This window comes from Drosophila miranda, chromosome 3, assembly GCF_003369915.1.
Source record: "Drosophila miranda strain MSH22 chromosome 3, D.miranda_PacBio2.1, whole genome shotgun sequence".
Classification (NCBI taxonomy): Eukaryota; Metazoa; Arthropoda; class Insecta; order Diptera; family Drosophilidae; genus Drosophila; species Drosophila miranda.
In genome coordinates, this window is record NC_046676.1 from 4,885,463 (window position 1) to 4,901,000 (window position 15,538).

A 15,538-nucleotide genomic window follows, 5' to 3' on the forward strand; every position below is an offset into this window, starting at 1 on the left:
AACTAGTCAGTCTTTGTTTTAAACGAATTTTTAAACGAAAAACAGTATCTCAATATAATATTAACGAAATAGGGTATACAAAAGTCCATACCCTGGTTGACAACAAATGAGTCCGCAAAAACCAGCAACATTGATGTCACAAACTCCGACTATTGAACATTTTTGTTGAAACAGTGTTTTTGTCAAAACAAAAAACATGCAAGTACTTAAAAGTAGTTAATCCTGATTAGAATTGATTTATCAATCATATAAAATTATCTGGGCAAGACTGAGAGATCTTTATAGCTGGGAATAATCGACGGAAGAAAGAATAACCAGGAATTAGTCGTCATAACCGGTTGACAACAATGATTACCGGCAACACTAATTCTCATACCCTAGGGAAAAGGATGTTATAGAATTGAGAAAATGTTTTCATCCCAGGCAAAAACAATTTATTTTCAATATATTTTAATATTATTCAATATTATTTAATATTATTTTCAATATTTCAACGATATTTTAAAGCTCATTGTCTTCTTGTAGGGACCAAGAATAGGTTTCAGGATCGAGATATATATACAAAACACTCATCATATACATGAATATGTCTAAAAAATGTCAATTTGAGAAAACGTCTTTATTAGTTACGTTTTATCTTCATATCAACATTTATACTTTCATATAAAATTAACAAAATAGGGTATATAAAGACATATACTAAGGCTTACACGCAACATAGCGACTGTTTTTTTGTTGAACTTTTTCGTTTAAACCTTTTTTTACAATAAATACAATAGAAGCAAGGATTAAAAACTATCCAATCTTGTAGAAAATGTATTCATTAATGGGATTAAACTATGTGGGTATTGCTGAGAAATTTAGTTAGTCAGCATTATTCAATGGAATATCAAAATTGAGCCATTTCCTTTTTCGTTTGTTTTGATTGAACTATTTCGCTACTTGTTTTTTGTTTGACTTATCTCGCTAAAACCCCTTTTTACGCAAAATGCAATAAAAGCAAGTGTTTAAAATAAGCCAGTCAAGTTGAGAATAGGTTAATTAATTGAATATAATTATGTGGGCATGGCTAAGTGTTCTATCTAGCCAGTAATATTCAGCGGAATATCGAAATCGAGGAATATGGTTTCCAATCCATGACGGAGAACGATTAACCTATTATAAGCCAAGGGGGTATTTCAATTTTCCACCGAAAATAATAAAAATGGAATCATTTTAGCGCAGTTCAGCTGAAAAATATCGTGGTTTTTTTTTAAGTTCAGAGGAGAGATGGCATGAATCCTTAAGAAGAATTTACAATCAGTAATATTTTCCGCCATTTACCTCAAGTAGTTGAACAACTTAAATAGAGGGGTCTTAAGTGGGCTAAGTTCGGTTTTTATCATACGGGTCGGACGAATGCTTCGAATGACTTTGAAATTTATTGGTTTGTATATAAAAACGAAAAAGCTGAGAGAAATATAAACATTAATGGCATAACCTCCACAGATATTGGGGCAAATCTAACGGATCCCATGTTTCAGGGCTGCTACGGTGGCTCCCAAAAGCATGTGGCCGACTTGGACATTGTTTTGAAACGTGCGTGGCAGCAGGGTCTGCAAAAGATCATCATTACTGCCGGCTGCCTGAAAGATGTGGACGAGGCTCTGGAACTGACCGCAAAAGATGGTAGAAAGCCAATGATTAACCTTCTAAAAACCTTCTGATCGAGATTTTAACCATTTAGAGCGCCTCTACACCACAGTTGGTACGCATCCGACGCGCTGTGATGAATTCCTGCCGGACCCGGAGGGCTACTACGACCAGCTCCGCTCAAAGATTGAGTCAAATCCGAGTAAGGTGCTTGCCATTGGGGAATGCGGCCTGGACTACGATCGCCTGAAATTCTGTGGCCAGGAGACGCAGCGGTTGTACTTTGAGAAACAGCTGAGCTTGGCGGCCGAGTTCAGGCTGCCGCTCTTCCTGCACATGCGAAATGCTCACTCGGACTTCATGGCAATCTTGGGACGGAATCGAGACAAACTCAAGGAGTGTGGAGGCGGAGTCGTTCATAGCTTTACAGGCACTCTGGAGGAGGCACAAAGCATTCTGGCATTCGGTGGCCTCTACATTGGGGTCAATGGCTGCTCCCTGAAGACTGAGGAAAACGCCGAAGTGGTTCGGCAGCTGCCAAATGATCGCATAATGCTGGAAACAGACTGTCCCTGGTGTGGAATACGGTCATCGCATGCGGGCCATAAGCACGTGAGCACAAAGTTTCCCACCGTCAAGAAGAAGGAGAAATGGACAGCCGAATCTCTGATAGACGGACGCTGTGAGCCCTGCCAGATCAGGTGAGTCACGAATACGTCATAGTGCAAGCCCCAATCTACAACTATTTTTCATTTCAGCCAAGTTCTCGAGGCCATTGCGGGCATTAAGCAGGAGCCCAAGGAGAAGCTGGCCGAGATCTACTATCAAAACACTTTGGATGTGTTCTTCAGCAGAACAGGGAAAACCAGAACCGAATAAAACCAATTGCCGTTACATTCAATGCGTTTACATATATTTTATTATTGTTTGTCATGTCTAGATGCAAATGAATTGAAAAATACGCTTTACAACTTGGATTTGGGTTTTACTCTTAATGCTTTTGTTAATTTTCAGTTGATACAGGGAAAACACGTTACTTGTAAGATTCACATTTAGAATTGTAAATAATTGTTGCTCATTGCTATGTTAATTAACTGTGGTGATTATGCATTTATATGTGGTGTATATGTATATGTATGTAGAATCGATCGCCAAAAAATATATATGCACGTACTCGTATGGATTCCTCATGGTTGCCTCAAATTTGTATATGCTCTCTAGAGTCTAGACTAATGGAGTTTTATAGCTTAGTTATTGCCACATTTTTGGTTACGAGTTTGCCAATAGTCCACAGATCATTGGTGAAGCCTTAAAAAGCGTATATACAAAATATTTTGTAAATATTTAAAAAGTCTACTAGCTAGCATATGTATGTAGAACGCTTTTGGGTTTAAAAAAGTTTCGTAGTCAAGGGTATGAAATGTATTTAGTTACGAGTATATCTTGGGTTAAGCAGTACATGTTCATTAAAACCGAAATATATATAAGTTGGGTTTAAAACTGCCGATTTTGTTCTATGTTTTGTGAACTGATATGAACGGAAATGATATTATATGTATGTATATTACAGTAAGAATCTGGCCTCTAGTCTACGCGGCTATGCATTTAAAATGACAGTACAAGATTCAGTCCAATGGAAATATTATGTAGCGTATTGCTATCTTTGATATGAACACGTTCATATGTGTAGCGCTACGCTAGTGCGAAAGACGGGGTACGATTAGTCTCGTCTCTGAAATTCCCCTCTCCGCTTGGCAGTAATTGGCTTTTATGTGAGAAGTGTATCCAATTTCTTCCGAGTATGCATTCCTTGAGGAATCGCAGTAAAGTTGCAGTGGGATTTCAAGTACATATCAATATTGCATTGTGTTTAACATCTAGGACAATTCGGTATTGTATATATGTTTGTATAAACTTTTGTTAAATATGCTCAGACCTATCCCAATTGACAAGCAGTTCGACAAGCCATTGCAGTTGGAAACAATTAAGGTTAAGGGATAACTCAAACAAACACTATAAACATATGTATATAAGATATATTCCATTTATTAGGCGTCAGATTAGTTTCAATTGGTTTTTCAAATCATATTCGGATATATGTATGTACATAAAGAAAGGAAATTATGATAAATACATAAACATAATATAATATTTAAAGGTAAATTCGAGATTGAATTATAAATAAACACGAATGGGCTAACCAACTGTTTTCCATGTTCTTTGTCGTATTCACTTAACGAAAGAATAAATCCTTTTTGGATGCTTTTTGGGAGACGGGAAATCGGGAGAGTTGTTGATTAGTGCAAGTGTGGCCTAACACGCTCGCTAAATATCATTATATATTGTATATAGTGTACCATAATCATATGTGTTTGTTTAGGTTGCATGTTGTATGTACGAGTTTTCAGTTTCAAACCAAACTCTGCAATAGCCTGCAATCGAGCAGGCCTCGGGGCCTCTTGATTATTTCATATGTTAATAATAGTAATAAATAATATTCTTTTGCTTAGGTCTATGCGTTAATTTAGTGTATTTTAGGAGCGCTTCGATCGTTGATCTTCTGGTTACGTTTCAAGGGGGCTCCGCGTTTTATCTGATCCATCAGCGACTCGTGACAGATGCGAGGGTCCGGCTGAAAGATCCATCAAAGATAGGATTAGAATGCTATTGACCTCAAAGCTTAGATTAAATAGCAGGGTTAATTGGTAGAACTAGGCACTGAGTGGATTAGCTGCCAGCTGGCTTAGTAGACTTCAATAAACGAGCGAACGAGAAGAAAAACGAGGATCGAACTAAATACCTTAGCACTGCTCATCACAGTGGCCAGTGCCAGTGCCAGTGCCAGTGGCTGTGGTTGTGGTTGCGGTTGTGCTGGTCGTGGTAGTGGTGTTGGGATAGGTGGGAGGTCTACGATATTGAGCACTGGGGCGCGATAGATTTTGTGGATTCTGATACATCTAACATTTGGCACCGGCATAAAGCATAGTGAATGTTGGCTATATGTTGGAGTGGATATGCTTTGGTTGTGAACTACTTACCAGGGCCTTGCTATTGATGAGATTTCGCACGGCAAATGCGCGGCCGGACATGCCCTGCTTGGCCAGTTTCGCGTTGAGATTCTCGAGGAACTCGGCCTTGGTCTTGGCCCGAATGCTGCCAGTCTTTTCGATATTTGTGCTTGTGACGAAGTCTATGAATATGCGTTGCGGTTGTTGTAGTTGTTGTGGCAAAAAAAAAAAAGAAAATCGTAAGCAAAGATGATCGATCAGTGAGTGGGCCGGATGGGTTCGAGGAGTGTGGAAAAAGTGGTTAGGATTTAAGATTTAAGATTTAAATTTAAAATGGTGAATCCAAAATGCAAAATAAAACTCAAAAATTGCTGTTCAACATTCTGCCTGAAAGTGCTGGTTGACAAAGTGATGATTGATGATTAGGAAAGTTGATATGAAAGTTGCTTTCTGAGCGAGAGACTGAGGGAATCTCCCCATCTCCCTGCAATCTACTGTTTGTCCAACATTTTCCGAGGCGCACTTGACACAAACGCAATCAGGTTAATGGGCAACACTTTCCCAAAACCCAAACTCAAACTCAAACTCAAACGCAAAGAAACCAAAATAATGCAAAACAGAGGCAGCATGCGCTAAAAGTACGAGTAACTTAGAAATAAAAAACATTTTCGCAAACAAAATATAATTTTTCCAATGCCAAGTAGGAGAGGAGCGAAATCAGCAAACATAACACAAATATATAGAGCAGCGCTCATTCATTGAAATCAAGTCAAATCAAATCAAATCAAATCAATGGAACTCCGGCTCGCGTTCTTACTTGGATGATGTGCCTGGGCATGGGACATGTGGGCGTGGGCATGGACATTGGCATGGGCGTTCGCATTCGCGTGGCCATGGCCATGGGCATTATTGTGGTTGTAGTAAGCAGCGCCGCCATTGCTGTTGCCCCCAGCAACCTCGCGATAATAATGCTGTTGCTGTTGCTGTTGATGCTGCTGCTGTTGTGGATGATGTATTTGCTGCTGGTGGTGATTGCCACGCGCCGTTGTGGCATAAATACTAGCCGAGGATACAGACCCAGATCCAGTTACGGGCGAGCCGCAAGTGGGCGAGGCTGAGGGCGAATGGAACTTGACGGCCGTAGTTTGTATGAATGGATTCGTTGACACGAATATCTTTTGCTGTACACTCGAGTGCCGCGACGGTATGGGTGGCTGGCGCTGCTGTTGCTGCTGCTGCTGTTGCTGTTCCGCCAAATGTTGCTGTTGAGCTGCTCTCAGTTTCTGCTGCTGCTGTTGCTGCATCTGCTGCTGGGGAAGAGGCAACTGTGGACGCTGATTTACATGGCCATTGCCATTGCCCATGCCTGCCGGCTGTTGGTATTGCTGATGCTGCTGCTGCTGCTGTTGTAGCTGCTGCTGTAAACGTTGCTGCTGCTGCATCATGTTTTTTGGGAGCGTAGCCGTGGCCGAACCTGCTGCATAGGCACTCAACTGAGAGGCCGCACTCTGGCCAGCATGGGGGCGTGCCATCTTTTTGGGCATCGTGGCCGATGCTCCGGCACTGTAAATGGGTGGCGGTGGCGGATCCTCCAGTGGAGGCGGGCACGTGTAATGCTGCTGCTGCAGATGTTGGTACTGCTGCTGCTGCTGCTGAGCCTGTCGCATGCTCAGGATTGGGGCAGCTGCTGAATTTTTGTTAAACGAACTTGAATAGTTGCCAAAATCTTTACTGCTAGCTGCGGCTGCCATCGGCGCTTGAGGCGGCTGATAGTGCGAACTGTTGGCGGAGTTGGCCGACGCCACTGCCGCCGCTGATGCTGATGCTGATGGGGAGGCGGATGAGGAGTTTGAGAATGAACTGACTTTGGAGAGCAACGATGATGTGGATGAAGACAGAGGAAAGTGTGGCAGTGCATTGAATGAGGTGGCCGGTGTTAGAATGGATGCTGCCTGAATGCTGCTGGCCAATGCGGCCGCTGTTGATGGAGTTGATGACGAGGTGCCGAAACTAGCGTAAATTCTATGCTGCTGCTGTTGTTGCAGTGGCTGTTGGTGCTCAGATTTACCGTCATAGTGTTGCTGCTGTTGCGGCTGGGACATGGACAGGCCGCTCCGCGTGTAGATCGACTCGCCTCCAGGTTGCTGCTGGTTGCCGTAGATGCCCTCGGAAGCATGCTGCTGTTGATGGTGCTGCTGCTGCTGCTGCTGCTTGCTGTTGAGTCGTGCATTCAGCTGTGCAATTAGATTCGGGTTCGCCTTGGGCTGTGTCGGTGGCAGTGGGTGCGCATGCCCATGCCCATGCCCATTGGGACTTGGGCTGCTGGTGCGGAAGCTGGACATGCTGTTGACCAGCTTGGGTTGGGCATAGATGCCCCCACCGCCTCCTCCGCCTGCGGCCGGTGACGAGGTGCGGAACGTCTGTGCATATGCGTTATATGTTCGGTGTTCGGTGTTCGGTGTCGGTGTTCGTGTGTGGCATGAGAAGAAAAAAGAGTAAAACAAAAGGCAAAAATTAAAAGTTAGCCAAAAGCACAGCGAAAGCTAAGTGATAGATGAGTACGCTAATCTATATCGCATTACAACTAAGCTGGATGGGGCAGAGGGACTAGCACTAGCTCTAGCACTAGCTCTAGATATGCAAGTATGAATGTTAGATTAGTCAAGCATTCTCCAGGATGTGTCGCTGCGGCCTTTGTTGGTTAGTCGTTGGTTAGTAGACATCGACACGCCCATCGACTCGCCTCCGACTCTTTGGGTCACTTACGGCATCCGCTGTAGGCGGTGGTGCTGGTGGGGCGTGGTAGACAGGTGGCGTTGGCGGCTTTTGTGCCACATGTTGCTGCTGCTGTTGCTGCTGTGGATAGCATTGCTGTGGATGATATTGCTGCTGTTGCTGTTGCTGTTGATGATTAAAGCGTTGCTGGTTGGGCGGTGGCAGGGGTGGTGGCATCTGCTGGCCCGGCTGCTGCTGTTGGCCATTGGCCAAGGCATGAGCATAGGCCTGCAGATCCATATAGGAGTCATAGTAGGCCTCATAGCTCGGGTCGTCGTTCATGGGGGAGTTGTGCACTGACTTTTGTACGAGTACGAGAGGTGTGCGGGGTTGTGTGGTTCGACAGGGCAGGGCAAATGCAAATTGAAATGAAAAGAAATTATAAGTTAAGCAAGTCGATCTCTAAGAGCGTCGGTTCCAGGCTCGGAAGACTCGTGCACACACCTGCAGTGGGGGTTGATATTGTTGTTGCTGTTGTTGTTGTTGCTGGTGTTGCTGCTGCTGCTGCTGTATACGTCTTAGCGTACCAGGCGATGCCGGCTGATGCCGCATGGCTGCCAGGGCTCGCACCGTCTCCGACACCTTAAGAGCGGAGCTCGGCATGGCCACTGGAGGAGCGCTGGACATGGACTCCAGCATAAAGGCTGGCGGCGGTGGTAGATGCTCGCTGGAGCTGCTTAGCGGTGTGTTATGTTGCAGCTGCAGATGCGTCGCGTGCTGTTGTTGCATAATTAAATCATAAATAAAATAATAAAAGCAAAAGAACAAGAAACAACTCTCGTGTGTAGAGTGTCCAGAAAGTTTATAGGCTTAAACGGCTAACTTGGCCCGAACTTAGTCTAACTTAATTAATTTGAGAGCCATTAATCTAAGCGCCGGTCGGAGCCCGGTCGGTAAGCACACTTACCCCCACCGAAGCATTGGGACTGGGTGTCACCGAGGAGCTGCGTCGCACTGGCGGCGGTGGCTTGGCCTGATTGATGGACGAACGACGTGCGATCCGCGTTGAGCCACCTGCTCCTCCTAATCCTCCTCCTGCTCCTCCTGTGGATGGTTAAAGAGTTCCATTAGCTATAGAATCGCATCACCTCGGAAATATTCATTAGCTTCTTGCTGTTAATTACAGTTACAGGTATTATTATATGTACAGTAATCGATTTATACACTTGGCACACACAACACAGGACACCATCTAATACGAGAGAGCACCAGTGAAAGCGCTGCGGATCGATCGATCGATCGATCGATCCACATCTGTGTAGGATGAAAGAGACCCAAATACGAGAGAGAGAGAGCGAGAAAGAGATTGATCTGATGATCCCCAAAGCGCTTAAAGCCGCGGTAAGATGCACCATGAAGCCATTCATGAGCCATTCCATGTTTGAGGCTAGTTCTATCTGTCAGACAGAGACAATGTCTGATTATCTGATTAATGTTCAAGCAGTTGGCAGCTAGTGGCGGAGTATCGTGCAGTTAACTTGGAGGTTATTTGAGCTGTGTGCAGGTGGAGTGATGATATGATCGGTGTATGGTAAGCCAATTCCATTTACGAACAGGGTTAGGGCACACAAAATCGTGGCCAAATGAATGAAGCAAATCAAATAAAGTTAGGAGAGAGAGAGAGAGCACAAGAAACAACAATAAGAACCCAAAGCCAGAGTAAGAAGCAATTGAAGAACCAAGTTTTGCTTGGAAGAAACGCAGAAAATCAATAACCAAATAGATTAAATCAAAATCAAAATAAAAAATCAAAAATCAAATCGAAACGAACCCGACAACGAGGCCGGCCTGGGCGTAATGCCTGGCTTGAGACTGGCATTGGCATTGGCATTGGCAGTGGAATTCGTATTCGTATTGGCTTGATGGTTGGCTTGGGGGTTGGCGGCATTCGAGGAGCACACATATGGATGGGCGGGTGGTGGCGCTGATGGTGGTGGTCTGCAGGGGGCAGTGGCAGTGGCAGTGGCAGTGGCAACGGGCAACGGAGCAAGAGCGTTTGTCGATGTGGAGTTTGTGGATGCAGATGCAGATGATGGTAATGATGACGATGATGATGATGGCTGTGGCAGACCGCCGCGAGGTGACAATGATGATAATGCTGGGTTTGCTATTGTTGCAGATGGAGGAGATGCTGATGTTTTTGATGTTGCTGTCGCAGCTGCTTGGGGCGTCTGGTATTGCTTATGATTGGATGTTGCTGTTGTCTGATTTTGGCTTGGCATTCTATGATTTTGGTTTTGGTTTTGGTATGGATGCGGGCTCAAGATTGGATCTGATGCGGATGCAATAACAACGGCTGCTGCTGGGCCATTAGTGACATTACAGTTTCTGGTTTGGTGCGACTGTGGTGAGTGTTGTTGTTGCTGCTGCTGCTGCTGCTGCTGTTGCAGTGGCTGCTGTGGCGTTTGTTGCTGCTTCTGCTGTTGCTGTTGCTGCTGCTGTATTTGCTGTTGAACCTTCTGCTTCTGCCTGCGTATTTTGGCATCTAAGTCGGCCTTAAAGTCTGACTTTCGGGGTATCAATGGCTTGTCGGCCACACTGGGAGGCTGATTCGAACCCGTACCCGTACCCGAACCCGAACCCGACCCCGTACCTGTACCTGTACCATTGAAAAGGCTCAGGCAGAGGCTGGTGGGCTTTGGGGGCAGCTGTCGCCGCATCACAGGAGGCTCTACTGGGAGGCTACTGTTATCACTGACTGTCCCTTGTGCCGGCTGCTGCTGCTGGGGCGGCTGATCGACGTGGTTTGCTTTACCTCTTTGCGGGCTGCCGCGTCCGAGCAGCTGCAGCTGCTGCTCGCTGGAGGCGCGAAACGAGGAGAGTCGCTGCTTGGCGGGCGCCACAGTTGCTGTTGCCGGCGGGAGCGCCTTGCCACTGCCCGAGTCCGGCGAGTCCGGGGATCCGGCTAGATTCGAGGGCAGCTGCTGCAGCTCGCGCATCTCGTAAAGCTGCAGCTGCGACTGCACCTGGGGGTCCTTGGTGCGCAGCAGGACTATCTCCGAGTTCTGCTTGACGAACTCAATGTCCGGGGTGTTGGGGATCTGGTGGTCGTAGATCACTACGACGGCGCTGCCGCTGTCGCTGCAGGTGTCCACGTAGGCGTGCCGCGGCTGCCCCGACAGGCAGATGCTGTCGGAGGCGGCCAGCGAGATGCTGTCCGCGGACACGGACACGGAGGCGGGCGCATATAGGGAGCGCCCCTCGCTGCCCGACCCCCCGTTGTAGGGGTCGTCGCGGCTCGCACTCGCCACAAAGTGGGCGAACGTGGGGTTCTCGTAGCCGCCCGCTGTCAGGCCGCCGGTCAGCGAACTCGTCTCGCTCACATAGCAGCGACTCAGCTCCGAATCGCTGGCGCCCAGAAGCTCTCGTTCTCGCCGCCTGGCCTCCGCCAGCGTGGGGTCCATCAGGTGGCCCCCCTCCTCACCGGCCAGCTCCTCGGAGGTGGTGTCCGACATGTCCGTGCCGCAGCCGCTGGAGTTGGTCTGGTTGCTGATGCCGCACAAATCGATGTTGGTGGTGCTGGTGCTGGTGGTGCTGGCGGTGCTGCCGATGCAGACGGGGGGCAGGTTGTTGTTCTCGCTGCTGCTGCTACTCGTTGTCAGGTTGTTGTTGCTGCTGTTGCTGTTGCTGTTCTGCTTGCCCTTGCCCTCATCAATCTCACGTTGAAACGAGTCTAGTTCGCCAATTAAATTATTTAATGCTTTGATTGAGTCTTCGAAAGATTTGTCTGTATATTATATTATTTTGTATTCATTTGTTGGTTGGTTGTTGTTGGTTTTTGGTGGTGGTGTTCGTTGGTGGTTTCATTTGTTGGTTGAATATTGTTTGTGGTGCATTTTGTGGTTCATTTACAGATGATGATTTTTTTTTTTCGTTTCGGATATGGTGGATAATATGAAGAGAAGAGAGATAGAGGGAGAGAGAGAGAGAGGGTGTGGGCGGGTGGGAAAAACATAGAAATAAAGAAAAAAAAGGTTGGGTTAAAAAAATATTCACGGTTCGATGTGGCTTCTATAGTAATAATCTTAACGGGGAGATCAACAAAAAGAACAAATTGCCAGGACTACATATCGGATAGGAGGAGGAGGAGGGGGTCAGGATCGAGTGAGGATTCGGGGTACACCGGAGTGCTCTGAAGTGCTGGGTGGAGATGACCAGTGATCGATCAGTGATTCAACTTACCCATTTCCTGCTGCTCGGCCTCGGACCGCTTCGGTCCCCCGGCACTTGGGGCGGCCGCCGCAGGGGATGGACCCGTGGCCGGAACAGGAGGCGACACACTACCGGCCGCTGCTGCCACGGCTGCCGCCTGCTTCTCGAACATGGAGGCCTTCTGCAGGACAGAGGCACGCGACCGTTCGTCCGTGTCCTCGGCACTGGCCGGCGGCTGCGATCCCGCCTGCTCGGTGATCTTGAGCACCTGCACCTGCACCTCGCTCGTCGGCGGCGTGGGCGAGCTGACCTGGTAGACGAATCCCAGTCCGGCGCCGGTACCCGTGCCCGTGCTGATGCTGCTTCCACTGGGCGTACCTGCGGCAGTGGACGTGGGTGAGTTGGTTAACAGGGGCGAGTAATGGTTCTGGGGCGTGGAGCTGCCACTGGACGGCGAGGTGGTGTTCGTGTTGGTGCTGGTGCTGTGGGTGTGCTGGCCCACGAGGGAGCCGCAAGCGACCGTCGAGTCGATCGATGGATGCGAGTGCAGCGACGAGGCCGTCGAGGATATGGAATGGGAGCGTGTGGCATGGTGCTGGGCAGCGTGAGGCGCTTGCTGCTGCTGCTGCTGCTGTAGAAGCTGATGGGAGCCCGAGGAGTCGTTGGAATGCTGCGAGCAGATCGAGTCAATGGAGCTCTGCTGCTGCAGAGGCGGTGGCGTGGGCTTCTGCTGCTGCTGTTGCTGTTGCTGCTGCTGCTGCTGCTGCTGGTGGTTAGTGAGCTTCAAGGCCGCCATGTTGGCCAGTTCGGACATGTTAACGTATGTGGGCGGACTCTGCTGCTGCTGGAGCTGCTGCTGCTGCTGCTGTGCATGATGTGCTGCGGACAGCTCTGTTGGTGGTGGTGGTGGTTGTGTTTACGGTTGCGTTGGCGGTGGATGTTGCAGATGAAGTTAGCAAGGACATGCGTGGTGGGAGGAGTGGGGAGAGAGTGTCACAACACGGTTTTATTAGTAAGAATCTTGGGATTATGGCCATTGGCAAGCGTGCAACTAACACACACACAAACAGCGACAGGGAGAGAGAGAGACTGGGACTGGGACTGGGACTGGTACTGGTAACAGGATCCCTTACCTTTCGTGATATGAGCCGGTATCGGTGAGGGGCACTGACGCTGCAGCAGGCCGCCGCTTCCACTGCCCTGACGGTGGTTGCTCTGCGCCGACAGCGGACGCTCCAGCGACGAGCAGCGCTGCAAGGGGGAGGACGGGGAAACGGTTAGTTTTCGCCCAGAGCCATAGCTGTCGCTTAGGACATTCGGTGGTTTATTCCAAGATGAAGCGACACGGGAGTCTGGGTTCTGAGTATTCTGGCTAGGGGGTGCGGGGAGGCGCATGCAAATGAGCGCGCATTTGGGTTCTACGATGGGTTCTTCTTCGAGCTCTCCGTGTACTCACCACATGGGCCGGCTTCTACGGGCGGTGGTCCCCCAACAGAATGAGAAAAACACTTAATAGCATGTAAAGAAGGCTCGAGTCGATGCCACCGACTACCTGCTGTACCTGGCGGAGACGCTGCATCCCGCTGCTGGGTTGCCACACCACCAGGCGGAGGGGGCTCTACGGGCGGACACCGTTTGTGCCGTGCCTCCAATCAAGGCCGATATTCCCCTAACCCTCTCTTTCTATGGCGGACAAAAACTGGACGGGATCTCGACTCGCAGTCCCTGGACCCCTCCATACTTACGACTGGCAGAGGCGGACGACTGAGCGATGCGGCCGGAGACTTCTGGGTGGCCGGTGTGGTCTGGCCCGACGATGGCTGTCCGTTGGATGGGGCCACCGATCCATTGTTGATCCCGTTGCCGCTCCCGGACTCGTGGATGGTCTCTGGGTTCTGGAACGTGTAGACAGTCAGTGGCGGGCGCTGGTGACCCTTCTCGTATGCCGTGGAAATGGTGTGCGGTCGGTCGGCCGTGGGCGGGAGGGTGTCCACCACGTCCTGGGAATGTGGCGGCCATGTCGACACATTTGCCGTCTGGTTCGTTGCGTTCGAGACCTAAGCGGGGGTTGAAAGTCGAGGGGAAATCGGTTAGCAAGGCCGTGTGGGATCTCTTGGGGCACAGACGAAAACACATCGGACTTCGAATTTGGTCAAGTCGAACGGAAGAGAAACAACAAAATAAGAATAAAGAAATGAAAACCTGTGTTGTTAGAGCTGGCGATGAGCAAAAGCCACTATCACTGGATTCACCAGGTTTCAAGCGAATTGCGGGCGTTACAAACTAAAGGAAACGGAAACGAAAACGAAACACAAAAGAACGTTGATGAAAACCAAGGAAATGAAGGACGCAACAATTTCGGATGTGGGTGGAGGTGGGCGGAGGTGGAGGTGGAGGCTGAGGCTGAGACTGAGGACTTCACCTGCGACAGGGAGCGCGGATAGTGATGATGGCCCGGAGAGTTGCTGGAGCCGCTGCTGTTCATGCTGCTGATGGAGCAGACAGAGCTCTTCCTGGATCCCAGAGAGTTGGAGCAGCCGCCGCCCTGGGAGCCGGATCCGCCGCCCGGCGACTCCGGATAGAGATTGATGCTGGCCTTGGCATCGTGGATGAGCTCCTCGGAGGCCTGCGGCAGGACACTGGGCTCCTTGGTGACCAGAGCAATGGACTGCATGGCCTCCTGCAAGCGCCAGAGATTAGTTAGATCTTCCTCGCGTCCTATGCCACGACTCAATCGAAAGAAAACCCACCTGCAGATGTCCCAGCTCAGACATCACCTCGCACTCCTCGTGCACCACCGGCTGCAGCATGTGGACGAAGCTGCAGTAGCGCAGCCGCTCCTCCACCATGGCCGCTCGCAGCGAACGCTTCTCCACCTCCTCCAGCTCGGCCCGGCGCAGGGTCACGTCCTGCATGTGCGAGTCCATCAGCGACTGGAGGCCGTCGGTCTGGCCCTTGCGGGCCTTCTTCTGGAGCCGCAGCGTGTCGCTGGAGCGCTTCTTCAGCTCACTCCGGCAGCGCTTGTATTCTTTGGCATGGTCCTTGTCGATGGTGGCCACGGTGCGTTTCCAGTCCTCGATCTTGTCCTGCAGCGGCTGCACCAGACAGTCCATAATGGCGCTGGTGAAGGTCTTCAAGCGGGTCTCCACTGCCTTGTGGCGCAGGCAGACCCGGGTCAGGGCGGTGCCAATTTCCTTGGAGGCGCCTGCAGAGCCAAAAATAAAGAAACAAAGAATTATTTAATGCTATATTTTTATTTATTTGTGCAGAAAACTAAATTACTGAAGGGGAACAGAAATGAGGCAATGGAGCGATGGGGGAACGATGCTCTGGCAGCGGAAATGTTTGGAGCCATGCAACAAGAGTCGCACGCCATGGGCTGTCGCTTCAATTGGGAGGCGCAACCGACATCGCATGCGGCACGATTCGGGACCAGTAGCCTCCTGTCTGTGTCTGTGTGTCTGTGTGTGTGTGTGTGTGTGTGTGTGTGCCCATTATGCCATGGTTAGAGACAGGAAAACTGGTCAGGCCAACGGCTCATGCTCCTGCTTCTGGTTCTGCGCCTGCTCCTGCCATGGCATATCACAAACGAATGACACCCATGCCCGATTATCTCCGACATTGACTGGGACTGCTCCTCTGGCTTTCCCCCCATTCCCACGACTATCCTCAGTCACAGTCACAGTCTCAGCGCCAGCCCCAGCCTCATTCATCGTATTAGCCTCCTGGTAAAAGGTAATTATCTTTCGACAGCTTATTGATTCTGCTTTGACTTGCCTTCAACGCAGCCTTCTCGCATGTGCTTGTATTCCATGAAGCACTTGCTCCAAATCCCACTTAATTGAATAAGAAAGACCAGACTCTGGTCTCTGCACTCGGAAAATCGTCGGAAACCCTCTCTGTGATATATTAAGGACTTTGGCCCACATCGGTCTTATTTTTTCTCAGTGGACACGCAGCAAGCACTGGGT

General features: G+C 49.2%; 2 protein-coding genes across 36 annotated transcripts in view; one reads left to right on the top strand and one right to left on the bottom strand.

The window, feature by feature from the left end:
• Window positions 1–1,320: 1,320 nt before the first annotated feature.
• LOC108159418 (putative deoxyribonuclease TATDN1) lies at window positions 1,321–2,811 on the top strand. The gene is made up of 4 exons (XM_017292685.2): window positions 1,321–1,426; window positions 1,489–1,668; window positions 1,727–2,333; window positions 2,391–2,811. Exons 1-4 carry the CDS (start codon window positions 1,399–1,401, stop codon window positions 2,509–2,511), a joined length of 936 nt encoding a protein of 311 aa, XP_017148174.1. The 5' UTR covers window positions 1,321–1,398; the 3' UTR covers window positions 2,512–2,811.
• Window positions 2,812–3,654: 843 nt separating this feature from the next.
• Window positions 3,655–15,538, bottom strand: part of LOC108159416 (protein MTSS 2) — a 37,594-nt gene continuing 25,710 nt past the window's right edge. The window contains exons 5-20 of one of the 35 annotated variants that reach the window (XM_033390440.1): window positions 14,318–14,772; window positions 13,990–14,247; window positions 13,770–13,850; window positions 13,313–13,624; window positions 13,024–13,038; window positions 12,701–12,818; window positions 11,598–11,945; window positions 9,187–11,142; window positions 8,323–8,459; window positions 7,860–8,132; window positions 7,407–7,715; window positions 6,709–7,060; window positions 5,458–6,327; window positions 4,671–4,822; window positions 4,433–4,589; window positions 4,208–4,264 (exon numbers count right to left, since the gene is read on the bottom strand). In XM_033390440.1, the coding sequence (XP_033246331.1) occupies window positions 4,434–4,589; window positions 4,671–4,822; window positions 5,458–6,327; window positions 6,709–7,060; window positions 7,407–7,715; window positions 7,860–8,132; window positions 8,323–8,459; window positions 9,187–11,142; window positions 11,598–11,945; window positions 12,701–12,818; window positions 13,024–13,038; window positions 13,313–13,624; window positions 13,770–13,850; window positions 13,990–14,247; window positions 14,318–14,772 (5,792 nt within the window). In that variant the 3' untranslated portion in view covers window positions 4,208–4,264; window position 4,433. Of the gene's footprint in view, window positions 4,265–4,432; window positions 4,590–4,670; window positions 4,823–5,457; window positions 6,328–6,708; window positions 7,061–7,406; window positions 7,716–7,859; window positions 8,133–8,322; window positions 8,460–9,186; window positions 11,143–11,597; window positions 12,459–12,700; window positions 12,819–13,023; window positions 13,039–13,312; window positions 13,625–13,769; window positions 13,851–13,989; window positions 14,248–14,317; window positions 14,773–15,538 lie in introns of those variants that run through there. The other 34 variants (XM_033390434.1, XM_033390446.1, XM_033390431.1 and 31 more) reach the window with 34 other exon arrangements.

Excerpts from the sequence above, each read along its gene's own strand:
- LOC108159418 (XM_017292685.2), top strand. The coding sequence starts at position 1,399 with ATGCTTCGAATGACTTTGAAATTTATTG. Across the intron at positions 1,669-1,726 it reads GGAACTGACCGCAAAAGATG|AGCGCCTCTACACCACAGTT; the intron begins GTAGAAAGCCAA and ends TTAACCATTTAG. Across the intron at positions 2,334-2,390 it reads TGTGAGCCCTGCCAGATCAG|CCAAGTTCTCGAGGCCATTG; the intron begins GTGAGTCACGAA and ends TTTTCATTTCAG.